Genomic DNA, 27,247 nt, shown 5'->3' on the forward strand with positions numbered 1-27,247 from the left:
TCCCTTCCATATCTCTTTTAAACGTTCCACGTCTGCCCTTAAAATTATGTCCTCTAGACTTGGATATCCCCACCCTGAGAAAAGGACAATTTTCCCGGTAAAATTATTACTTTTGATGACTGACAAAAAGTCATCAGTCCGAAGAAGACCCGAAACGTCACCCATTCCTTCTCTCCAGAGATGCTGCCCGACCCGCTGAGTTACCCCAGCATTTTGTGTCTACCTTCGATTTAAACCAGTTTTTTTGCTACACTTTTGATGACTAGTATTATAACATATTAAAAAAACGCTAACAGTTGGTCTGTTGTATCATATCATATCATATCATATATATACAGCCGGAAACAGGCCTATTCGGCCCACCAAGTCCGTGCCGCCCAGCGATCCCCGCACATTAACACTATCCTACACCCACTAGGGACAATTTTTACATTTACACAGCCAATTAACCTACATACCTGTACGTCTTTGGAGTGTGGGAGGAAACCGAAGATCTCGGAGAAAACCCACGCAGGTCACGGGGAGAACGTACAAACTCCTTACAGTGCAGCACCCGTAGTCAGGATCGAACCTGAGTCTCCGGCGCTGCATTCGCTGTAAAGCAGCAACTCTACCGCTGCGCTACGTTGCTGCCATGCAGTGACTGCAATGGTGCTTTAGGACTGAGGAAGTAAAGCTTTTCACGGTACATGTGACAATAAACTAAAATAAGATTTATAGTAAAGGTCTGAAAGAAATGAAATGCAAATACCTACCTTCTGAAGGCAAGGGAGGTTTCAGAGGAAGCTGGAAAAGAACTTACATTGTGAATTTGGTTTTTACAATTCAATTTAAATTAAAGTTAGATTTTTTTTTTTAATCAAACTTCGCTGCATGTGGATAGACATTATTATACATGTTAGATAAACAGACCCCAGTGAGCAGAAAGAAGGTTAATTCTAGTGACTAGTCAAAACCACTTGGTTTATTATTGTCCCAGTCCTTTGATGGTGTGTTGCCCTTTGGGGGGAAAAAATCAGAGTCAGGATCAGGAAGACAGCAATAAATCTTTCCCGTTTTATTTGGTTAGGTCAGGAGTAAACCTTTGGCCATTGTTGTTCTTCCAAACCAACATTTTTATATCTGTGAAGGACATCTTGGTCGGCATGGGCAAGTTGGGCAGAAGGGCCTGTGACTCTATGACTCCATAATTCTATAGGTATCGTCGTTAAATAATGAGGTGAAGAGAAAAAATGGGGCAATTCCCTTTATTGACAGGAGCTTACAATGTAAGAGCTCTGAGCTTATGGTACAACTTCATAAAACCTGGGATGGGCCTTAGTCAGAGTCCTGTGCAGTGAGTAGGAAGGACTTCTCCCTGGGTTGTCACCTTGGTCGTGGTGGAGAAGCTTGTGTGGTCCTGAGATCCTGAGAGCGATGCCGTCTGGAGCTACGCTCCTGGTAGGGTCACCCATGGCGGTAAGGTCGAGGGAGGGAGGTCCCTGACAAAGAGCAATCCAACCAAGACCTCAACGGTGGAACAGGCGGGGGATGACGGCTGACTTTAGTGGAGCGTCACACGGCTGGGAAGGCGGATGGATGAAGGCTGCAGCAGAAAAGGGTCCCCAGTCGTCTTGGACTCCACGCCACTGGATCCTGACCCAGATCTGTCAAGGACCGTGTGGTGGCTGTCTGTGCACCAGTCTCCCCACGTTAAACAAAGTCACACACAGGCGTCCTCACCAGAGGGCAGTCACACTCGCTTCGAGTGACTGCCGATGATGATGATGGTAGGAAGGAACTGCAGATGCTGGTTTATACCGAAGATAGACACAAAGTGCTGGAGTGACTCAGCGGGTCAGGCAGCATCTCTGGAGAACATGGACAGGTGACGTGACTTTCAGTCTGAAGAAGGGTCACGACCCGAAACGTCACCCATTCCTTCTCTCCAGAGATGCTGCCTGTCCCGCTGAGTTACTCCAGCATTTTGTGTCTACCTTCGATTTAAACCAGCATCTGCAGTTCCTTCCTACACATGGATAGGTGATGTCTTGGTTCAAGACTCGTCTTCAGACTGAAGGAGGGTCCCGACCCGAAACCTCACCTATCCATATTCTCCAGTGTTGCTGCCTGACCCCCTGAGTTACTCCAGCACCTTGTGTCCTCTCCGGAATAACAATGTAGTCTCTCTGGAAACACTTTCAAGTGGACAATGAATTAAGAGAGTTAAGGCCAAATAGTCTGCATACTCGTACTGTTTGAGCTTAGAAATGAGGATGAATTATTAAGCTGAGGCAACACAGAACATAGAACATAGAGTTGCACAGCACAGGAGGAGTATCTGAAGAAGGGCCTCGACCCGAAACGTCACCCATTCCTTTCCTCCAGAGATGCTGCCTGACCCGCTGAGTTACTCCAGCATTGTGTGTCTACCACAGGAATTAGCCCTTCAGCCCACAATGCCTGTGCTGAACATGACGCCAAAATAACCCAATCCCCTCTACATGATCCATCCCCTGCATATCCATGTGCCTGTCCATAAGCCACTGAAATGCCACTATGATATCTGCCTCAACCACCACCCCTGGCAACACGTTCCAGGCACCCACCTGCCTCTGTGTAAAAAGAGCCTGTCCCATACAAACATAGAACAGAAAATAGGTGCAGGACTCCCCCAACATTGGGAACATTGTTCCTGCATCTAGCCTGTCCAGCTCTTTTATAGTTTTATACGTTTCTATGAGATCCCCTCTCATCCTTCTTCCAGTGAATACAAGCCATGTATCTCCTTTAAACTTTGCCCCTCCCAACTGAAAGCTATGTCCTCCAGGTTTTGACATTTCCACCCGGAGTAAAGTTTGTGGCTGTCTACTCTTTTCTATGCCTCTCAGACTGCACAGTAAAGAAGTTGCACGTTTGATTTTAAATCTTGCCAGTGCCATTTTAGCGCGAGTATGCTGCTGGAAGACATAAGTAAGGAAATGTTGCCTCAAATTGGCGAGACTCCAAATAAAAACAGAAAATGGTCAGGCAGCATTTGCGGAAAGAGAAAGAGAAAGGGTTTCAGGATGAGAGGAGATCTTATCGAAACGTATAAGATTATTAAGGGGTTGGACACGTTAGAGGCAGGAAACATGTTCCCAATGTTGGGGGGAGTCCAGAACAAGGGGCCCCAGTTTAAGAATAAGGGGTAGGCCATTTAGAACGGAGATAAGGAAAAACTTTTTCAGTCAGAGAGTTGTAAATCTGTGGAATTCTCTGCCTCAGAAGGCAGTGGAGGCCAATTCTCTGAATGCATTCAAGAGAGAGCTAGATAGAGCTCTTAAGGATAGTGGAGTCAGGGGGTATGGGGAGAAGGCAGGAACGGGGTACTGATTGAGACTGATCAGCCATGATCACATTGAATGGCGGTGCTGGCTCGAAGGGCTGAACGGCCTCCTCCTGCACCTATTGTCTATTGTCTATTGTCTATTGAAAATCCTTTGTCAAAATTGGGGAAAGGAAAACATAGACTCAAGGAACTGCAGATGCTGGTTGACAAAAAAAGATGCAAAGTGCTGGAGTATCTCAGCGGGTTAGGCTGGAGAACATGGACGGGCAGCATTTAGAGTCAGGAATAGACACGAAAATCTGGAGTAACTCAGCGGGAGAGAAGGAATGGGTGACATTTCGGGTCGAGACCCTTCACCGATTCCTTCTCTCCAGAGATTCCTTCTCTTCAGAAAGTTAAGGTGCTGAGAGATTTGAGAGGGTTAATTTTTTAGGCGTACTGCATGGAAACAGGCCCTTCAGAGCATGCCAGAGAGGGATCCAGTGTGGGGGGGCGCTGGAAATAAAGAGAGACCATTGGAGACTTCATTGGACAACTTGGTAACTTTGTACTCTTTCCATACTTAGTGTACAGTATGCCAAACAAAGAATCTCACTGTGACATGTTATATAAGATCATAAGGAGTAGAATTAGGCCATTCGGCCCATCAAGTCTACTCCGCCATTCAATCATGCTGATCAATCTTTCCCTCCTAACCCCATTCTCCTGCCCTCTCCTCATAACCTCTGACACCCGTACTAATCAAGAATCTATCTAACTCCCCTTAAAAAATATCCACTGACTTGGCCTCTACAGCCATCTGTGGCAATGAATTCCACAGATTCACCACCCTCTGGCTAAAGAAATTCCACCTCTTCTACTTCCGAAAAGAACATCGTTTAATTCTGAGGCTGTGACCTCTAGTCCTAGACTCTCCCACTAGTGGAAACATCCTCTCCACATCCACTCTATCCAAGCGTTTCACTATTCTGTACATTTCAACGAGGTCCCCCCTCATTCTTCTAAACTCCAGCGAGTACAGGCCCAGTGCCGACAAACACTCATCATAGGTTACATGTGATAACATCGACGTGTGATAATCAATATCCCTCATTCCATGGTGCATCTGACTTTATACGGTGGAGCATGTTGTGTAGAGTTAAAGAGTCATTCAGCACAGAAACAGACCCTTAGACAATAGACAATAGGTGCAGGAGGAGGCCATTCGGCTCTTCGAGCCAGCACCGCCATTCAATGTGATCATGGCCGATCATTCTCAATCAGTACCCCGTTCCTGCCTTCCCCCCATACCCCCTGACTCTGTTATCCTTAAGAGCTCTATCTAGCTCTCTCTTGAATGCATTCAGAGAATTGGCCTCCACTGCCTTCTGAGGCAGAGAATTCCACAGATTCACAACTCTCTGACTGAAAACGTTTTTCCTCATCTCAGTTCTAAATGGCCTACCCCTTATTCTTAAACTGTGGCCCCTGGTTCTGGACTCCCCCAACATTGGGAACATGTTTCCTGCCTCTAACGTGTCCAACCCCTTAATAATCTTATATGTTTCGATAAGATACTCCAAAGACGTACAGGTATGTAGGTTAATTGACTGGGTAAATGTAAAAAATTGGCCCTAGTGGGTGTAGGATAGTGTTAATGTGCGGGGATTGCTGGGCGGCGCGGACTTGGTGGGCCGAAAAGGCCTGTTTCCGCGCTGTATATATATGATATGATATGATATGAAGATCTCCTCTCATCCTTCTAAATTCCAGTGTATACAAGCCTAGTCGCTCCAGTCTTTCAACGTATGACAGTCCCGCCATTCCGGGAATTAACCTAGTAAACCTACGCTGCACGCCCTCAATAGCAAGAGTATTCAGGCCTGCTGGTTCATGCCGACCATGTTGGTCCATCTCAGCTAGTCCCATTTGCCCACAGTAGGTCCATACCCTTCCAAACCTTTCCTACCCATGTTCGTGGGACTGTTCGCTTACTCCTGCTTTTATTTCTGCTGCTCTTAAGGTTCTGCAGACTTGTGACTGAATGCACAACAGGATGTTCAAATGATGCTTTAGAATTCAAAAACCAGAACACAAAATACTGCAACTGCAGGTCCAGATCATCTGCATCCAAGCGGGATTTGCGATAAAGGTTTGGGGAAGTTCTCCCAGTCATTTTGCCTTTTATATCAAGCTTCATAAGTTCATGTTTGTAAGAGATAGGAGCAGAAATAGGCCATTCGTCCCATCAAGTCTACTCCCCCATTCAATCATGGCTGATCTATCTCTCCCTCCTAACCCCCATTCTCCTGCCTTCTCCCCATAACCTCTGACACCCGCACTAATCTATCTACCTCTGCCTTAATTTTGACTGCCTGACCACGGGAGAAGACGGCAGGGAAGAGAGAAGACATTCTGGCCTTCCATCACAGCGAGGAGGTGACTGGAGGAGACTCACTGTGATGGATGTTTTTTGTTTTATGTTGGTTTTTGTGATTGTGTGTTTTATTGCTTTTTTTTATTGCCTCTCATAGTTGACTGTGGGTAATGTAATTTCGTCCAAAAACATGTTTTTGGATGGCAATAAAGGTAGTTTATACTTTATACTTTAAACTTAAATATATATCCATCGACTTGGCCTCCACAGCCTTCTGTGGTAATGAATCCCACAGATTCACCACCCTCTGACTAACGAAATTCCTCCTCATCTCCTTCCTGAAGGAACGCCTTTTAATTCTGAGGCTGTGACCTCTGGTCCGAGACTCTCCCACTCGTGGAAACATCCTCTCCACATCCACTCTATCCAAGCCTTTCACTATTCTGTTTTCTTGCTTTTGTAGTTAGGAGCTGTGATCTACCTTGAATCTTTCCAGCATTTCCAGCATATGCGTTGTAAACAACACCTTATCCAATTTGTAAGGGACCACTGTCGCCAAAGTTGGCATCAAACTTTCACAAAAGTTTTTAATTCGTCACTGAGAGGCACCTTATTCATCAAGAGACTGGCAGCGGCTACATTTTGCTACGACCAGCCTGTGATGAGCTTTTGTCGGCACTGGGCCTGTACTCGCTGGAGTTTAGAAGGATGAGGGGGGACCTCATTGAAACTTACAGAATCCTGAAAGGCCTGGATAGAGTGGATGTGGAGAGGATGTTTCCACTAGTGGGAGAGTCCAGGACCAGAGGCCACAGCCTCAGAATTAAAGGACGTTCTTTTAGGAAGGCGATGAGGAGGAATTTCTTTAGTCAGAGGGTGATGAATCTGTGGAATTCTTTGCCACAGAAGGCTGTGGAGGCCAAGTCAGTGGATATATTTACGGCAGAGATAGATCGATTCTTGATTAGTACGGGTGTCAGAGGTTATGGGGAGAAGGCAGGAGAATGGGGTTAGGAGGGAGAGATAGATCAGCCATGATTGGATGGCGGACTAGGCTTGATGAGCCGAATGGCCTAATTCTGCTCCTATCACGAATCGCCTTATGACTGCAGCTAGCCTGGGCTGCGATCTTTATTTAGTTGTTAATCGTGTGCTGTTCGGCAATAATACTCACTGCTCTCCCAACAGGAACAGGAAGCTTTCCCCTGCAAACATAGAACAAAGAACATGGAACTGTGCAGCGTAAGAACAGGCCCTTCGGCCCAAAATATTCATGCTGAATATGCTGCCAGGTTTGCCTGCACATGATCCATTTCCCTTTACCCCTCCATATCCATGTGCCTGTCTAAAAGCTATCATCATTTCTGCCTCCACTACCCCTGGCAGTGCTTTACAGATATCTACCATTCTCTGTGTAAAAACATTTGCCCCGCACGTCTGCTTTAAACGTTATCCCTCTGGCCTGATAGTGATGCCCTCTAGTCTTTGACATTCCCATCCTTGTTGTCTACCCAATCTCTGCCTCTCATAATTTTTGTTCTACTTCTATCAGGTCTTCAGAGTAAGCAGATCCAAATGTGCCCAACAACGATGAGAAGGCCTACCGGGAGGAGGTGGCTGATCTGGCACTCTGGTGTCAGGACAATAGCCTCCTCGTGAATGTCACAAAAACTAAGGAGCTGATTGTGGACTTTAGAAGGGCTCAACATCCAAGGACGTACACACCACTGGAGATAAATGGGTCTACTGTGGATAGGGTGAGCAGCTTTAAATACCTGGGAGTCCACATCACAGAGGATCTGACATGGACAACACACATTGCCGCACTGGTGGGTAAGGCAAAGCAGCGCCTTTACCACTTCAGACAGCTGAGGAAATTCAGAATGTCTCTGAGGATCCTTCGGTGCTTCTACTCTGGGGCTGTAGAGAGCATCCTGTCCGGCAACATTACAGCCTGGTTTGGGAACAGCTCTGCCCAGGACAAGATGGCCCTGCAGAGAGTAGGCTGAACGCACCATGGGAACTACACTCGCCCCTCTGCAGGACCTATACATCAGGAGGTGCAGATCCAGACCCAGCAACATTATGGGGGACCCCTACCACCCCAGCAACGGACGGTTCCAGCTGGTACGGTCAGGCAAACGCCTCCGCTGTCACGCTGTGAAAACAGAGGATGAGACGGAGTATCTTCCCACAGGCCATCAGGACTGTTAACTATTATATCTCCAGGGACTAAATATTTTTCTGTATTAATTTAAATTTTTATGCTGTAATTGTAATTTTTTGCACAATCCACAGGCATTGCCACTTTCATTTCACTGCACATCTTGTATGTGTACGTGACAAATAACTTGACTTGACGTGACTTGTAAGGTGCAGCATGGTGTTGCAGTGGTAGAGTTGCTACCTTATGGTGCTTACAGCGCCAGAGACCAGGGATCGATCCTGACTACGTCTGTACAGAGTTTGTACGTTCTCCCCGTGACCGCATGGGTTTCCCCCGAGAATGTCAGTTTCCTCCCACACTCCAAAGACGTGCAGGTTTGTACGTTAATTGGCTTGGTGTACACCGATCAGCCAAAACATTATGACCACTGACAGGTGAAGTGAACAACATTGATTATCTTGTTACAATGGCACCTGTCAAGGGGTGGGATATATTAGGCAGCAAGTGAACAGTCAGTTCTTGAAGTTGATGTGTTGGATGCAGGAGAAATGGGCAGGAGTAAAGACCTGAGCGACTTTGACAAGGGCCAAATTGTTATGGCCAGACAACTGGGTCAGAGCATCTCTGAAACGGCAAGGCTTGAGGGGTGCTCCCGGTCAGCAGTGGTGAGTACCTACCGACAGTGGTCCGAGGAGGGACAAACCACAAACCGGCGACAGACAGGGTGTTGGGCGCCCAAGGCTCATCGATGCGCGAGGGCAACGAAGGCTATCCCGTCTGGTCCGAACCGACAGAAGGTCGACTGTGGCACAAGTCACAGAAAATGTTAATGGTGGTCACGGGAGGAATGTGTCACAATACACAGTGCATCGCACCCTGTTGCGTATGGGGCTGCACACGGAGGACCAACAGCATATTAGGCAGGTGGTCATAATGTTTTGGCTCGTCAGGTCATAATGATCGGTGTATATGTAAAACATTGTCCCTAGTGTGTGTGTGCAGGATAGTGTTAATGTGCAGGGATCGCTGGTCGGTGCGGACTCATTGGGGCCGAAGGGCCTATTTCCGCGTTGTATCGCTAAGCGAAATACTTTGAATACCCTCTGATCCAGGCCACATTCTGGGACATCTTTTCAGCTCCCTCTCCAAAGCTTCCATGTGCTGCCTGTAATGGGGTGGCCAGATCTTCTCACTCTCAAGGTAATATGTTCTTTTTAAATTCAGGACCCATTGGCCCTGTTTGAAACCTTGGAAATCAGAGTTACTTCAATTCAACGTGATCATTAGATCACTAGTTAGATTTAGATTTTAGATTTAGAGATACAGCGCGGAAACAGGCCCTTCGGCCCACCGGGTCCGCGCCGCCCAGTGATCCCCGCACATTAACACTATCCCACACCCACTAGGGACAATTTTTACATTTACCCAGTCAATTAACCTACAAACCTGTACGTCTATGGAGTGTGGGAAGAAACCGAAGATCTCGGAGAAAACCCACGCAGGTCACGGGGAGAACGTACAAACTCCGTACAGACGGCGCCCATAATCGGGATCGAACCTGAGTCTCCGGCGCTGCATTCGCTGTAAGGCAGCAACTCTACCGCTGCGCCACCGTGCCAGTGCTCTGGGGGCGAGCGGAATCAAGGGATATGGAGAGAAGGCAGGCACGGGTTACTGATTGTGGATGATCAGCCATGATCACAATGAATGGCTGTACTGTCTTGAAGGGCCGAATGGCCTACTCCTGCACCTATTTTCTATGTTTCTATTGTGCCCTTGAGTACAAAATGTCCGATGATGCTCAGTAAAGCACGAACCCTGAGGAAAGGTCTCGAACTGAAACGTCACCTATTCCTTTTCTCCAGAGATGCTGCCTGACCCGCTGAGTTACTTCAGCAACCTGTGTCTACTTTTGGTGCAAACTAGCGTCTTTAGTTCCTTCCTACACATGGTTCTGAAAGAGATGGCTTTCACTTACTGCGGATGGGGAGTTATGCCCTTCGGGAGGTAAGGCAGTGGTCGGGGATCTGGCATATTTTTACCTCCTCGGCCTGTAAAGAACAAATGTGAGCTCAATGCACAATCGGTGAACAGCAGACACAGTCTAGCACTCAATAACGTGTCCAATTGCCAGCGAAAGTGCAGAAGATTTAGAATAAAACTAGACCAAGTAGACCCATTGGGCCCAAACCTCTCCTGCATTGGTGCAGCACCATCTCCTCTCCCCCCTCCCCCTCCTCCCTCCCCCCTCCCTCCCCACTCCTCCCTCCTTCCTCCTCCCTCCCCTCCCCCCTCCACCTCCTCCCTCCTCCCTCCCTCTCCCCCCTCCCCCCTGCTCCCTCCCCACCTCCTCCCTCCCTCCCTCCGCCCCCCTCCCCACTCCTCCCTCCCCTCCCTTCCCCCTCCCTCCCCCCCCATCCCTCCACCCCCCTCCCCCTCCCCCCTTTCCCCTCCCTCCCTTCCTCTCCCCCCCCCCCATTTCATCCCCCTCAACCCCCTCCCTCCCTAGGAGATAGATTTAAACTTTTAAATGTGAATAACTTTTAAAATATAACACCAATTTCAATGAAACTTCTTCCATTAGCACCAAAGGGACGACGGTGAGTAAGGTGGGCCTAACATTGTCGCGCTATCAAGTACCGTTTTGGCTGTAGTTCAGGAACAAACAAACAAACAAACGAGAGTTTTAGGATATGGATGACGTACCTTTAGAAAGGAGTTGAGAAAGAATTTCTTTAGCCAGGGGGTGGTGAATCTATGGAATTCATTGCCACAGATGGCTGTGGAGGCCAAGCCAATGGATATTTTTTGGGCGGTTGTTGATAGAATCTTGATTAGTAAGGGCGTTAAAGGTTACGGGGAGAAGGCAGGAGATTGGGATTGAGAGGGAAAGATTCATCTGCCATGGTTGAATGGCTGAGTAGACTCGATGGGCCAAATGGCCTAATTCTGATCCTGTGACTTATTAACTTATGAATCTTGGTGATTTAATCCCATCTAAAATATTCCTAATCTCTTGGGAAATATGCAACCTAAGTATTTTTAAAAGGATCACACATCAATGATCATTTTTTCCGATCTCCGTTGTTTACAAAGAAAAGGCAGCTTAAAGAAGTCATAAGATCATAAAGAACGGGAGACTCCGCTGGAGTTTAGAAGGATGAGGGGGACCTCATTGAAATTTACAGAAACGTACAAGTGAAAGGCTTGGATAGAGTGGATGTGGAGAGGATGTTTCCACTAGTGGGAGAGTCTAGGATCAGAGGTCACAGCCTCAGAATTAAAGGACGTTCTTTTAGGAAGCAGATGAGGAGGAATTTCTTTAGTCAGAGGGTGGTGAATCTGTGGAATTCTTTGCCACAGAAGGATGTGGAGGCCAAGTCAGTGGATATTTTTGAGGCAGAGATAAGATAGATTCTTGATTAGTACGGGTGTCAGAGGTTATGGGGAGAAGGCAGGAGAACGGGGATAGGAGGGAGAGATAGATCAGCCATGATTGAATGGCGGAGTAGACTTGATGGGCCAAATGGCCAAATTCTATTCCTATCACTTGTGATCTTATGATCTTATGTAACATATCACAGTGATTTTTTTTTGTTTGGCAGCCCGTACATCAAGTATGCAAAGAGTGCAGTTACAAAGTTGTCCAATGAAGTCCTCAATGGTCTCTCTTTGTTCCCAGCGCCCCTCCCCCACACTGGGTCCCTCTCTGGCATGGTCTGAAGAGCTGTTTCCATGCTATATGTCTAAACTAAAACACTAACCCTCTCAAACCTCTCAGCACCGTAACTTTCTGAAGAAGGGTCTCGACCCGAAACGTCACCCATTCCTTCTCTCCAGAGATGCTGCCTGGCCCGCTGTGTTTCCACTGGTGGGAGAGTCTGGGACTAGAGGACATAGTCTTAGAATTAAAGGACGTTCCTTTAATTCTGAAATCCTCTCCAGAGTGAAGACTTTCCTGCCTTTTAATAATAATAATAATAATAATAATGCATTTTATTTATATAGCGCTTTTCATATACTCAAAGACGCTTTACAGAGATTTAGAGAACATAGGGAAATGAATAAATAGATAAATAAGTAAATATGTAAACGAACAGAGAAAGGAGACAGAAGGTGAGGTGACCTTCAGTGGTTGAAGGCAGTCCCAAGTTCTTTGAGAAAGTAGCTGGCGGGGGTGGACTTACACTCTGTGGTGTCCAGCTCCAGGTATTCACAGTTGTCGTCATCCTGTGCAAATGCAGAGCAGACAGTGAGTGACAGAGAGAGCAAGTACATCGAACAGTCAACACGTTCAACTCCAGAGAACAGTGCAGACCTCCACGTTTGTTTGCCTTTTAAACAGAAACAGCTTTTATTCAATTAGACACAGATACAGAGTAGTAACCAAATCAAGACTGCCACTGGCAGTTTACAATCAAGCAGTTTTAAAATATTGTCAACGTTACCTACAACACACTCGACCCCCCGCGGTACCTGTGGTATGTGTGTGCATGTGTGTGCGTACGTGCATGTCTGTCTGTGGGTGCAGGGAAGACACAAGTGCAGGCAGCTGTCAGTGTTGGTGTTCTGTGACCGGGAGTGTGGCTGTGCATGCAATGGGTGGCAACTGGAGGCACCTCCATCGTGCTCGTTTGCAGCCGGGAGAACCATGTGGTCAAAGAGAAATCACCACTGACCAGCATGGGCACTGAATGAAAGAATGAATGAATGAATGAATGAATGAATGAATGAATGAATGAATGAATGAATGAATGAATGAATGAATGAGTGAATGAATGAACAAAAGAACGAATCAATGAATGAATGAATTAATTAATTAATTAATTGATTGATTGATTGATTGATTGATTAATTAATTGATTCATTGATTCATTGAAGAATGAACGAATGAAAGAATGAATGAGTGAAGGAATGAATGAAAGAATGAATGAGTGAAGGAATGAATGAAAGAATGAATGAATAAAAGAATGAATGAATGAATGAATGAATGAATGAATGAATGAATGAATGAATGAATGAATGAATGAATGAATGAATAAAAGAATGAATGAATGAATGAATGAATGAATGAAAGAAAGAATGAGAGAGTGAATGAATGATACTTTATTGTCACATGTGACAAGTCTCAGTGCATTTCTTTGCTTGCATTCCCAAGGTATGCAAATAGTCGCCCATAAAGGGCGCTGACAAAGAAGCCCCTCGCCCTGTGTCGACCTGTCACCTGCCATGCTTTGTCTTGCCCCTCCCCTTCTCCAGCTTTCTTCCCCCCCGCCCTACTTTCAATCTGAAGACGTTCATGTTCATAAGTTTTAGGAGCAGAATTAGCCCATCAAGTCTACTCCGCCATTCAATCATGGCTGATCTATCTCTCCCTCCTAACCCCATTCTCCTGCCTTCTCCCCATAACCCCTGACACCCGCACTAATCAAGAATCTATCAATCTCCACCTTAACAATATTCATTGACTTGGCCTCCACAGCCGTCTGTGGCGATGAATTCCCGACCATTGTGGCAAAGAAGGGTCCCGACCTGAAACATCACCTATCCATGTTCCCCAGAGATGTTGCCTGACCCGCTGAATTGCTCCAGCGCTTTGTGGTCTACCAAATCACTGAGTTATCAGGAAGCCACAATGTCCAAGCAGGCAACGTTTTCAACCATCGCATGTACCTTTGGGAGATTCGGCGGTCGTTTGGGTTTAGTCACTGGGATGTTGAGGACCGGTTTGCTTATGATGGATCGTTCTGTAAAAAGAAAGGTTTCACAACCACAGAAAGTGTTAGATGTGTTTGAGGCAGAGGTTCACTTGCACCTCCTCCAATCTCATCTACTTTATACGGACCGTCAATGCTCTACACACTTATACTGACCATCACCACTCTACACACTTTATACTGACCATCACCACTCTACAAAATATGGTGACCATCACCACTCTACACACTTATACTGACCATCACTCAACACACTTATACTGACCATTACCACTCTACACATTATACTGACCATCACCACTCTACACACTTAGACCATCACCACTCTACACACTTAGACCATCACCACTCTACACATGTATACTGACCATCACTCTACACACTTATACAGACCATCACTCTACACATTATACTGAGCATCACCACTCTACACACTTAGACCATCACCACTCTACACATTATACTGACCATCACCACTCTACACTTTATACTGACCATCACCACTCTACACACTTTATACTGACCATCACCATTCTACACACTTTATACTGACCATCACCACTCTACACTTTATACTGACCAACACCACTCGACACACTTAGACCATCACCACTCTACACACTTTATACTGACCATCACCACTCTACACACTTTATACTGACCATCACCACTCTACACTTTATACTGACCATCACTCTACACTTTATACTGACCAACACCACTCGACACACTTAGACCATCACCACTCTACACATTTTATACTGACCATCATCACTCTACACATTATACTGACCATCATCACTCTACACATTATACTGACCATCACCACTCTACACATTTTATACTGACCATCATCACTCTACACTTTATACTGACCATCATCACTCTACACATTATACTGACCATCACCACTCTACACACTCAGACATGTTGCAGTTTGAAACTATCTCTGCCTCCACGGCTGCTGCCTGACCTGTTTTTTTGCCCTGGATGTTGTCCAGCTTGTGGAGAGTTTTTAGAGCCGTATTTATTTATGCAAGGGGAGATTGTTGTTTAGAGTATTCCATCAAAAACCTTGATTTAGGCTGAAGACATAGACACAAAATGCTGGAGTAACTCAGCGGGTCGGGCAGCATCTCTGGAGAACCTGGACATGTGATGTTTCACAGAGTGCTGGAGTAACTCAGCTGGTCAGGCAGCATCTCTGGACGACATGTATAGGTGACGTTTCACAGAGTGCTGGAGTAACTCAGCGGGTCAGGCAGCAGCTCTGGAGAACCTGGACAGGTGACGGTTTGGGTCGAGACCCTTCTTTAGTCTGAAGAAGGTCCTTGACCCGATGCGTCACCAATTCATTCTCTTCGGAGATGCCTCCCGACCAACAATGAGTTACTCCAGCGCTTTTTGTCTATCTTTGGTTTAAACCAGCATCTGCAGTTCCTTCCTACACATTTAAATTGCGCTGGTAGACACAAAATGCTGGAGTAACTCAGCTGGTCAGGCAGCTTCTCGGGAGAGAAGGAATGGGAAACGTCAGCCATTCCTTCTCTCCAGAGATGCTGCCTGACCCATTGAGTTACTCCAACATTTTGTGTCTACCTTCGATTTAAACCAGCATCTGCAGTTCCTTCCTAATTTGTGCTGCATTGATTATGTTAACTGCAAGAAATAGAGGTTTGAGTTGGATGAAATGTCAACATTTCCAGGATCCCAGATGTGAAATCAAGCTGCATTGAACATTGAGGCCATTGGCGGTGCAGCGGGTAGAGCTGCTGCCTTACAGCACCAGAGACCCGCGTTCCATCCTGACCTCGGGCGCTGTCTGTGTGTGAAGTTTGCCCGTTCTCCCTGTGATGGCGTGGGTTTCCTCCAGGCGCTCCGGTCTCCTCCCACATCCCAAAGGCATGTGTGTTTGTAGGTTAATTGGCCTCTTTAAATTGCCCCTGGTGTGCAAGGAGCGGATGAGAAAGTGGGATAATATAGAACTAGTGTGATCAGGTGATAGATTGTCGGAGTGGGCTCGGTGGGCCGAAGGGCCTGTTTCCATGCTGAATCTCTAAAACTAAATTAAAATTTCAAATTCCACACCATTACCTCCAACTTTCCTGAAAGAATCCCTTCCTACACCGGCCAGCGCGGTGGCGCAGCGGTAGAGTTGCTGCCTTACAGCGCCGGAGACCCGGGTTCGATCCTGACTACGGGCGCTGTCTGCACAGAGTTTGTACGTTCTCCCCGTGACCTGCAAGGGTTTTCTCCGAGATCTTCGGTTTCCTCCCACACTCCAAAGACGTACAGGTATGTAGGTTAATTGGCTTGGTATAAGTGTGTGTTGGTATAAGTGTGTGTTGGTATAAGTGTGTGTTGGATGGTGTTAGTGGGCGGGAATCGCTGCTCGGCATGGACTCAGTGGGCCTATCTCTGCACTGTATCTCGACCAAACTAAAAATTAAACCTTAAAGGTTTTGCTGTAATAAAGAAGGGGTGCTTTGATCATTAGATAAGAGTGCCATTCCTTACCCATGTAATCGTTACTATTATTCATTTTGACTGATATCGGGATGATGGCTGGGCGTTCAGTTGGTGGTGGTTCATAAGTATCTCCATCCTCAGAGTCATCATTCTGGAACGAACCACAAGATGATGCCCATTTAATCGGTAGTACAGAAACCAAACTCAATGCTAGCATTTATTTCAAGAGGGCTTGTATACAAAAACAGGGATGTAATGCTGAGGCTCGATAAGGCACTGGTCAGGCCGCATTTGGAATACTGTGAGCAATTTTTGAATTGAATTGAATTGAATAAATATATTGGCCAAGTATGTGCACATACAAAGAATGTGCCTTGGTGCTCCGCTCGCAAGTAACAACACGACATACAGGAAACGTTAAGAATAGAACATTATAGTTTAAACATGTGACGAATGAAATAAAATACCAGAACAAAAGGAGGCTACAGACTTTTGGTTGTTGAGTAGAACTACTACTCGTGGAAAAAAAGCTGTTTTTATGTCTGGCTGTGGCTGCTTTGACAGTCCGGAGTCGCCTTCCAGAGGGAAGTGCTTCGAAGAGTTTGTGGCCAGGGTGAGAGGGGTCAGAGATGATCTTGCCCGCTCACTTCCTGGCCCTTGCAGTGTACAGTTCGTCAATGGGAGGAAGGATGCAACCAACAACCTTCTCAGCTTCTTTGGGCCCCATATCTGAGGAAGGATGTGCTGGCTCTGGAGAGGGTCCAGAGAATGATTACAAGAATGATCCCAGGAATGAGTGGGTTAGCCTATGATGAGCGTGTGCCGACACTGGGCCTGTACTCACTGGAGTTTAGAAGAATGAGGGGGGGGAGGGACCTCATTGAAATGTACAGAATAGTGAAAGGCCTGGATAGAGTGGATGTGGAGAGGATGTTTCCACTAGTGGGAGAGTCTACGACTAGAGGTCACAGCCTCAGAATTAAACGACGTTCTTTTAGGAAGGAGATGAGGAGAAATGTCTTTAGTCAGAGGGTGGTGAATCTGTGGAATTCTTTGCCATAGAAGGCTATGGAGGCCAAGTCAGTGGATATTTTTAAGGCAGAGATAGATAGATTCTTGATTAGAGCGGGTGTCAGAGGTTATGGAGAGAAGGCAGGAGAATGGAGTAAAGGACCTGTCCCACTTAGGCGATTTTTTAGGCAACTGCCGGCGACTGTCAAAGTCGTAGCAGATCGCCAAAATTTTCTTTTACCCTACGACAATGACCACGACAATGACCACGACAATGACCACGACAGTGACCACGACAGTGACCACGACAATGACCACGACAATGACCACGACAATGACCACGACAGTGACCACGACAGTGACCACGACAGTGACCACGACAATGACCACGACAATGCCAAGTCAGGTCGAGATTACAGCGTCTTCGGAAACATCGCGAAAATTCCCACGCTGTCAATGCTTCTCCGGCGTCCTAATTTTTGCTGAAATCACTGTCGGTAAGTACTTGAGAGTTTTGAAATATAACATCTTGCCCGGGTTACCTGAAAACCAAGCTTCCAGTTTACTAATAGCAGTATTAAGAAATTTAATTTTAAACGTGGTTAAATGGATTTTTGTGTGAGTGTGGGCATTCTATGAAAATGTACGGGAGATGCATATCTGGTTTCTGGGTTGCATATCTGGGTTGGGAGCCCACTTTAAATGTAATCGCTGATGGCCATAAACATCGCAAAATTTCCCACGCTTACCTGACTGTCAAACTGTCGCCTCTAATCTACCTGTCAAATGTCCTGACGGTAAATAAATTGGTTAAACACAAGTATTTAATGGTATCTTCAAATGACTTTACTTAATTTAATATTACGTGCTTCTAAATGCATCTAAGGGAACCTAGCAAACCTGGGGACAGCATGCGACAGCGCCCGCAATAAGCAACGATACCTGGCGACAAGCCAGCTGTCGCCGAGAAATATCATACCGGATGATTTCTCAGCGACGCGCTGAGATCCACTACGATTCTTTGAAGACTCCTCACGATCGTGCCCACAACACCCCAGCGAACTGTCGGCAACAGCCTAGTCACCGGCAGTCGCCTTAAAATCGCCTAAGTGGGACAGGCCCTTTAGGAGGGAGAGATAGGTCAGCCATGATTGAATGGCAGAGTTGACTTGATGGGCCGAATGGCCTATTCCTTATGACCTATGACCTTCCTTTCCATCTTATCTCAGCAGCAGCCTTGAATATTTGGTGAGGCCTATGAGACATTTGGGTTATTAAACTCAGTTTTGGTCACCCTGCGACAGGATAGAAGATGGGGGGATGCTCCAGTGAGTCCAATACGTGGGCCTTGGACTTAGGACTTTGGACTTTCTCATTTCATTTTTTCTTTTGTAAATGGCGTCACAGTATGGTGGCGGCTGCAAGAATTTCACTGTGCAGTGCATACATGACAGTAAAGAACCATTGAACGGTGTCACTAGGCTAGGAGGTGTACAGAGAAGTTCTACGAGGACATGCCAGGACACAAGGAACTGAGCCACAGGGAGAGGTTGGGCAGGCCGGTACTTTATTCCTTCGAGCACAGGAGGCTGAGAGGTGATCTTATACGGGTGTATAAAGTCACGAAGGGAGTTGGTTGAATGTACAGAGTCTTTTTCCCAGGGTTGGGGTTAGGGTTGCCAACTGTCCCATATTAGCCGGGACATCCCATCTATTGGGCTAAATTGGTTTGTCCCGGGGGGGGGGGGGGGGGGGGGGCTGTAGGCCCGGACACTGTAGGCCCGGACACGGTAGGCCCGGACACTGTAGGCCCGGACACCGTAGGCCCAGGGGCCACTGTAGGCCCGGGCAGTGCAGGCCCGGAGCCCCGGGCGGTGCCTAACGGAAGTTGCCTAGCAACCCGCCTGACGGCCCGAGCGGCCGACATTGGTGGAGTGGGAGCATGTGGCCGCAGGTAAGGTGAGGTCACGGGGCGGTGACGTCACCTTTTGCCCTTTATTTGGAAGTGAGAAAGTTGGTACCCCTAGTTGGGGTATCTATAGGGGCAGAGGTTTAAACCAAGAGGGGAAAGATTTAATAGGAAGCTTTTCTGAGGTAAATGGCATGAGCTGCCAGAGGAGGGAGGTACAATGACACAATTTAAAAGATATTTGGACAGGTACATGTATAGGAAAGGTTTAGAGGGATGCAGACCAGTTCAGTTCAGTTTAGTTTATTGTTACGTGTATCGAGGTACAGTGAAAAGCTTTTGTTACGCGCTAACCAGTCAGCAGAAAGACAATACATGATTACAATAGAACCATTTACAGTTTATAGATGCATGATAAGAGAAAAGTTTTAGAAGTTCATAGTTAAAGTAAGAAATGTTGCTGTACGACTAGAGATTTAAGAGTGTGGAGCGATTGTAATATGCGATTGTAGATCTGCTTCTGTGGAAAACACGCAAATAGTCGCCTGGGTTGGGCGCCATATTGGAAGCCATTTTGGAAGCCATTTTGGAAGCCATCTTGGAAGCCATTTTGGAAGCCATCTTGGTGGCCATCTTGAAAGCCATATTGGAAGCCATTTTGGAAGCCATCTTGGAAGCCATCTTGGAAGCCATCTTGGAAGCCATCTTGGAAGCAAGGAGGTGTGGGAGAATGGAACTAGCTTGGTTGAGAATGGAATGAAATTATTGGTCAGCATTGATGGGTTAGGCCCAACAGCCTGTTTCACGCTGTATTATTCTACAGCTCTATGATTCTATCCTCCATAAAAGCCAAGAGCCTCTGGGGTTAGCATCTTATGAGAAAAGCAGCAATTCCAAGAAAGGTTATACAGGAGAGAGCATACCGACTGGATGCATCATGGCCTGGTTTGGCAACTCAAACATCTAGGAATGATGGAGATTACTGAGAGTGGTGGACAGTGCCCCATCCATCACGGGTTCTGACCTCCCCACCATCAAAGAGATCTCCAGGAGGCACTGCCTCAAAAAGGCAGCCAGCATCATCAGAGACCCACACAAACCTGGTCGTGCTCTCATTTCACACCTGCCATCAGGAAGAAGGTACAGGAGCCTAAAAAACGTGACCTTCTGGTTCAAGAATAACATCTTCACAACAACCATCAGGCACTTGAACACAACAAAACACTAATCATAACTTAAAAAAAGACATAAATTGCTGGAGTAACGAATAGTGAAAGGCCATGTTTGGGTATTTTTAAAATGGAGATTGATAGATTCTTGATTGGTACAGGCGTGATGGAACTGATTGCTACTGATACTTTGCCCCTGCTGATGGAGACAACATTTCACAGGAAGACAGCACTCCCCGCCTTGCACGGGCATCATCTCAACTATCAGCTCAACATTATTGCACGCACATAATCACAACATCAGCGTTACCTTTAAGGTAGTGCTATGATATTTAAGGAACAATTAAGAATAAGATGAGGAAAAACTTTTTCACCCAGAGAGTTTTGAATCTGTGGAATTCTCTGCCACAGAAGGCAGTGGAGGCCAATTCACTGGATGTATTCAAGAGAGAGTTTGATATAGATCTTAGGGCTAATGTAATCCAGGGATATGGGTTGAAAGCAGGAACAGGGTACTAATTCTGGATGATCAGACATGATCACAATGAATGGCGGTGCTGGCTCGGAGGGCCGAATGGCCTCTTCCTGCACCTATTTTCTATGATCTATGATGACTCAGAATCTGTAATTCACTGCCTGTGAAGGTGGTGGGAGCAGTCCCTTCCATTAGTGGAATCAAGGGATATGAGGAGAAAGCAGGAACGGGGTACTGATTCTGGATGATCAGCCATGATCATATTGAATGGCGGTGCTGGCTCGAAGGGCCGAATGGCCTACCCCAGCACCTATTTGGGGTTTCTACATTTCTAATCGGTCTGAAGAAGGGTCCCGACCCGAAACGTCGCCTATCCATTTCTCCATTGATGCTGCCCGACCCACTGAGTGACTCCAGCACTCTTTGTGGTCTTTCCATTTGTGTATCTGTCTCTTTAAATGTCTTAACCACATAGGTGCAGTGCTGGGAATTTGCCTACGCTTTGTGTTCAGCTCAAAGACTCCCTTTATCCAGCCTGGGCTGTAAATAGCAACAGCCCCTGGGCCATTTCCATCTTCTGTAAACTGTTCTTTCTTGGTAAGCAAAGAGCTTTTGAACATATTCAAATTTTAGCGTTAGTAAATAAAGCAACAGGAACAGTTTAATTTTCGGTGGAGGTCAGTGGGCTTTACTGGGACAATAAGCTGGAGTAACTCAGCGGGACAGGCAGCATCTCTAGACCGAAGGAATGGGTCGATTGAACAAGGGTCTCGATCCCATTCTTTCTCTCCAGAGATGCTGCCTGTCCCGCTGAGTTACTCCAGCTTTCTGTGTCTGTAAATCCCACTGGCCTCCACCGAAAATTAAACTGTTCCTCTTGCATTATTTACTAACACTAAAATTTGAATATGTTCTTCGGTGTAAACCAGCATCTGCGGTTCCTTCCTACACAGGTGGATTTACGGTGCCCTTAAAGACTACACCCACAGTTACTGCATTCAGCTGCAACTCCATAAGGACTCTGATAAGGAACTGGGGCTGGAGTTAAATAACCTCAGGGACTGACCTCCCCACCTCGAAGGGATGCACAAGGCTCTTAAAAGGCAGCCAGCATCGTGAGAGACCCACACTACCCAGGCCACGCTCTCATTTCACTCCTGCCAGGGCTGGTGGTTGATGTCACGTGTACCGAGGTACAGTGAAAAGCTTTCTGCTGCGTACTGACCAGTCATCAGAAAGATAATGCCTGATTACAATCGAGCCATTTCACAGTGCATAGACACATGATAAGGGAATGATGTTTAGTGCTAGGTAAAGCCAGCAAAGTCCGATCAAGGATAGTCCGAGGGTCACCAATGAGGTAGATAGTAGTTTGGCACTGCTCTCTGGTTGTGGTAGGATGGTTCAGTTTGACTGATAACAGCCGGGAAGAAACTGTCCCTGAATCTGGAGGTGTGCGTTTTCACACTTCTGCACCTTTTCCCCGATGGGAGAGGGGAGAAGAGGGAGTGTACGGGGTGAGACTGGTCCTTGATGATGCTGCTGGCCTTGCCGAGGCAGCGTGAGGTGTAAATGGAGTCAATGGAAGGGAGGTTGGTTTGTGTGATGGTTTGGGCTGCATCCACAATTCGCTGCAATTTCTCACGGTCCTGGATGGAGCTGTTCCCAAACCAAGCTGTGACATGCTTGAAGAGGCTTTTGGATGGGCACATGGATATGCAGCGAACAGAGGGGTGGGGATTATGTGCAGGCAGACAAGAGATGGTCTTGGCATCAAGTTCAGCACAGACATTGTGGGCCGAAGGGCCTGTTCTTGTGCTGTGCTGTGCTTAGGGTTGCCAACTGTCCCGTATTAGCCAGGACATCCCGTATTTTGGGCTAAATTGGTTAGTCCCGCACGGGACCGCCCTTGTCCCGTATTAGTAGGGTTGCCAACTTCCTCACTCCCAAATACGGGACAAAGGATGACTTTTAATCCTTTGCTCATCTCAGCTTCCACATCAGAGCAACAAAACTGAAGAAGGATCTCGAAACGTCGCCCATTCCTTCACTCCTGAGATGCTGCCTGACCTGCTGAGTTACTCCAGCATTTTGTGAATATTCAGCTTCCACATCAATTCCTATTACACTCGGCCATTCTCTCCTATTGCTTTGTGAGTTTTATGTCCCGTTAATTCAGGGGTGTTTCTTAATTATTCCTACACTCTCTTTCCCTTTAACTCCATCCTTGTTTATCCCATTTGAACCCCCCCCCCCCCCCCTCTATTTAGTTTAAAACCACCCGTGTAGCAGTGACAAACCTACCTGCCAGAGTTCTGGACCCCACCTATTGTGGTGCAACCCGTCCCTTTTGTACAATCCACCCTTACCCCAAAACAGGTCCCAGTGGTCTAAGAATCTAACCCGGGCGGCCGCCATCGGTGGAGCGGGAGCACGTGGCCGCTGGCTGGGTGAGGTCACGTGGAGCGCGGGACGGTGACATCACCCTTTGTCCCGTATTTGGGAGTGAGGATGTTTAGCAACCCCTAGTTGTGCTGTTCCAAGTTCTAATGTTAAGTGGATTGGGACACAGGGTACAGGTGTTCCAACAATAAGGTCATGGGATAGTTAGCACAAATGTAATAAACAATAGACAATAGGTGCAGGAGGAGGCCATTCGGCCCTTCGAGCCAGCACCGCCATTCAATGTGATCATGGCTGATCATTCTCAATCAGTACCCCGTTCCTGCCTACTCCCCATACCCCCTGACTCCGCTATCCTTAAGGGCTCTATCTAGCTCTCTCTTGAATGCATTCAGAGAATTGGCCTCCACTGTCTTCTGAGGCAGAGAATTCCACAGATTCACAACTCTCTGACTGAAAAAGTTTTTCCTCATCTCAGTTCTTAATGTCCTACCCCCTTATTCTTAAACTGTGGCCCCTGGTTCTGGTCATTATGGTGAACGTGCAGGTTTGCGGGGTTAGAGGCGGAGGGTGGAGGCATGCCCAGAGTACTTACCAGCTCATTGTCGGACCTCATCTGTTCCACTTGTTGATCTGTTATCAAAATGCATTACGTTAGAAATTAAAGAACAAAAAAGAGATGTGACATGGACAACAAACCATCCAACCACATCACTCACCCCACAGGCAAGTGGGCTTCATCCGTACATACGTAGGAAAAAAACTGCAGACGCTGGTTTAAATCAAAGGTAGACACAAAATGCTGGAGTAACTCAGCGGGTCAGGCAGCAACTCTGGAGAGAAGGAATGGGCGACGTTTCGGGTCGAGACCCTTCTTCAGACTGATGTCAGGCGAGGAGGCCGGGACCCGCCCGATTAAGAGCTCTATCTAGCTCTCTCTTGAGTGCATTCAGAGAATTGGCCTCCACTGCCTTCTGAGGCAGAGAATTCCACAGATTTACAAATCTCCGTTAGGCGGCGCCTGGGCCTCCGGGCCTACACTGTCTGGGCCTACAGTGTCCGGGCCTACACTGTCTGGGCCTACAGTGTCCGGGCCTACACTGTCTGGGCCTACAGTGTCCGGACCGAAAGCGTCCGGGCCTACAGCGCCCCCCGGGCCTAATACGGGACAAGGCGGTCCCGTGTGGGACAAACCAATTTAGCCCAAAATACGGGATGTCCCGGCTAATACGGGACAGTTGGCAACCCTACATCTTGGTCGCATGGATGCGTTTGGCTGAAGGACCTGTTTCCGTGCTGTATAGGTCCGGGCTCATGATCCTTAAACACAAGGCTAAATAATTCATTCACTTAAATAATCTGGAATGAGGAATAAAAAATCTAGTGATGTTGAGCATGAAACCATATGATTGTCATAATAACCCCTGTGATCTTTCTGAAAAGAAATGTGTTCTGTTTTCTCTCTCTCTCGAGGTAGTAGAAAGATCCATTGTACTTAACTTTGGGCCCCAAATCTGAGGAAGGATGTGCTGGCTCTGGAGTGGGTCCAGAGGAGGTTTACAAGAACGATCCCAGGAATGGGTTAACATATGATGAGCGTTTGACAACACTGGGCCTGTACTCGCTGGAGTTTAGAAGGTTGAGGGGGGACCTCATTAAAACGTACAGAATAATGAAAGGCATAGATAGAGTGGAAGTGGAGAGGGTGTTTCCACTAGTGGGAGAGTCCAGGACCAGAGGTCACAGCCTCAGAATTGAAGGCCGCTCTTTTAGAAAGGAGCCGAGGAGGAACTTCTTTAGTCAGAGGGTGGTGAATCTGTGGAACTCATTGCCACAGAGGGCTGTGGAGGCCAAGTCAGTGGATATTTTTAAGGCAGAGATAGACAAATTCTTGATTAGAACAGGTATCAAGGGTTATGGGGAGAAGGCAGGAACATGGGATTAGGAGGCAGAGAGATCAGCCACGATTGAATGGTCGAATCTAGTCCTAAGCTCCTCCTATTCACGTATAAAGCCCTAAATGGACATTCCCCCCCCCCTACATCAAAAATCTTCTAACCCACCTCTCTAACTCCAGGTCCCTCAGGTCGGCCGACTTGGGGCTACTCACTATCCCGCGGTCTAGGCTTAAGCTCAGGGGTGACCGCGCTTTTGCGGTTGCAGCTCCTAGACTGTGGAACAGCATCCCTCTCCCCATCAGAACTTCCCCCTCCATCGACTCCTTTAAGTCCAGGCTCAAACCCTATTTCTACTCCCTAGCGTTTGAGGCTCATTGAGGAGGCGCTGTGAACTGTTTGCGTGCTACTGTATGTTTCATTTTTTCCTTAGTACCTAATCAGATGTACAGCACTTTGGTCAACGTGGGTTGTTTTTAAATGTGCTATACAAATAAAATTGACTTGACTTGACTTGACTATAGCCTATGAATGTATTAACTTTGAACTTAACTCTAAATTGCCCATTTTGAAGGGTCATTAAGGATAATAACTGATGAAGTATTCCAGCAAACCATGTACCATAACAGAAGAAAATATGAACCAGGCTGTTCACAGACAGTAATAGTTAAACTCGATCAGAATGGGTAACTTCAGCCAAGGCCAGTGAGAGTCAATGATCAGGGTGTGTGGTGTTGAGTCATGTGTGGGCCAGTCCAGACAGGTTTTTAACAACACTCTGGCAGTTCCATGATCACCAACCAACAGCACAAGGGAAGCACAGTGGTGCAGCGGGTAGAGCTGCTGCCTCACAACGCCAGGGACCCGGGTTCAATCCTCACCTCGGGTTAGGGTTGCCAACTCCCTCACTCCCAAATAAGGGACAAAGGGTGAAGTCACCACCTCCCGTGCCCCGCGTGACCTCACCCAGCCAGCGGCCACGTGCTCCCCCTCCACCAATGGCGGCCGTTGGCAACCCTGCTAACACGGGCTAAGGGCGGTCCCTTACGGGACCAACTAATTTAGCCCAAAATACGGGATGTCCCGGCTAATGCTAACGGGACAGTTGGCAACCCTACCTCCGGTACCGTTTGTCACGACGGTTGGCATGTTCTCTCTGGGACCGTGTGGGCTTTCTCCAGGTGCTCCCATTTCCTCCCACATCCCAAAAACATGAGGGTTTGTAGGTTAAATGGCCCTCTGTGAAATAGCCCCTAGTGTGTCGCGAGTGGATGAGAGAATAGGATAACACAGAACTAGTGTGAACAGGTGATCAATGGTTGGCATGGATTTGATGGGCCGAAGGACCTATTTCCATGCTGAGGTAGACACAAAATGCTGGAGTAACTCAGCGGGTCAGGCAGGAGTAACTCAGCGGGTCAGGCAGCATCTCGGGAGAGAAGGAATGGGTGACGTTTCGGGTCGAGACCCTTCTTCAGAACCGAAACTTCTTCTCTTCCTTCTCTCCCGAGATGCTGCCTGTCCCGCTGAGTTACTCCAGCATTTTGTGTCTACCTTCGATTTAAACCAGCATCTGCAGTTTTTTTCCTACACATATTTCCATGCTTAATTTAGTTTGGTTTAGTTTAGTTTAGTTTAGTTTAGAGATACTGCATGGTATAGGCCCTTCGGCCCACTGAGTCTGCAGTGACCAGCAACCACCCATACACCAGTTCTATCAGACACATAAGGAACAATTTACAGTAGGCAATTAACTTACAAACTTGCCCATCTTTGGGATGTACGCGGAAATCAGTGCACCCGGAGAAAACCCACTTGGTCACGGGAAAAACGTACAAACTCCATACAGACGGCACGTGAGGTTGGGATCAAACGCGGGTGTTAGACCTGTGGTCGGCTATTTGGCCTTCCCGAGGATAGACCGACTCTAATGTTCTTTAGAGATACAGCGCGGAAACAGGCCCTTCGGCCCACCGAGACTGCGCCGATCAGCAATCACCCTGCGCGTTAACAATATCCTACACACACTGGGAACAATTTACAGGTGCCAATTAACCGACAAACCTGCAATTGTTCCTTTGTTCCTTACTTCTGTGATTATGAGTGTTCTTCAGTATTGTAATACTACATGGTACAAGTGTTTGTCTGCCACTTGAAAGTCAAAACTGCTCCACCAAATGAAAATCTGCTCAAAGATTGTCGGTCAGCCCCTTGAGAAACTCTATGAATCAGCCGACCACAATAACATGCTCAGGTTGGCCAACAACGTTGTCTCTGACCCCGACCATGTCCTGAACAGTGAATACGAATTGTTACCATCAAATTGGAGGTACAGGGTACCAAGATTTAATAAGGCTAGACTGAAG

General features: G+C 47.1%; 1 protein-coding gene across 1 annotated transcript in view; it reads right to left on the reverse strand.

Annotated features, from left to right (window-relative positions):
* Nucleotides 1–27,247, reverse strand: part of LOC144610260 (uncharacterized) — a 51,698-nt gene that overhangs the window by 22,589 nt on the left and 1,862 nt on the right. Inside the window, exons 3-9 of the mRNA XM_078428849.1 lie at nucleotides 23,582–23,619; nucleotides 16,068–16,170; nucleotides 13,507–13,580; nucleotides 12,021–12,063; nucleotides 9,812–9,884; nucleotides 6,841–6,871; nucleotides 756–786 (exon numbers count right to left, since the gene is read on the reverse strand). Coding sequence (XP_078284975.1) covers nucleotides 756–786; nucleotides 6,841–6,871; nucleotides 9,812–9,884; nucleotides 12,021–12,063; nucleotides 13,507–13,580; nucleotides 16,068–16,170; nucleotides 23,582–23,619 — 393 coding nt within the window. The remainder of the gene's footprint in view (nucleotides 1–755; nucleotides 787–6,840; nucleotides 6,872–9,811; nucleotides 9,885–12,020; nucleotides 12,064–13,506; nucleotides 13,581–16,067; nucleotides 16,171–23,581; nucleotides 23,620–27,247) is intronic.

The sequence above is a fragment of the Rhinoraja longicauda genome, chromosome 36 (assembly GCF_053455715.1).
Source record: "Rhinoraja longicauda isolate Sanriku21f chromosome 36, sRhiLon1.1, whole genome shotgun sequence".
NCBI classification, from domain to species: Eukaryota; Metazoa; Chordata; class Chondrichthyes; order Rajiformes; family Arhynchobatidae; genus Rhinoraja; species Rhinoraja longicauda.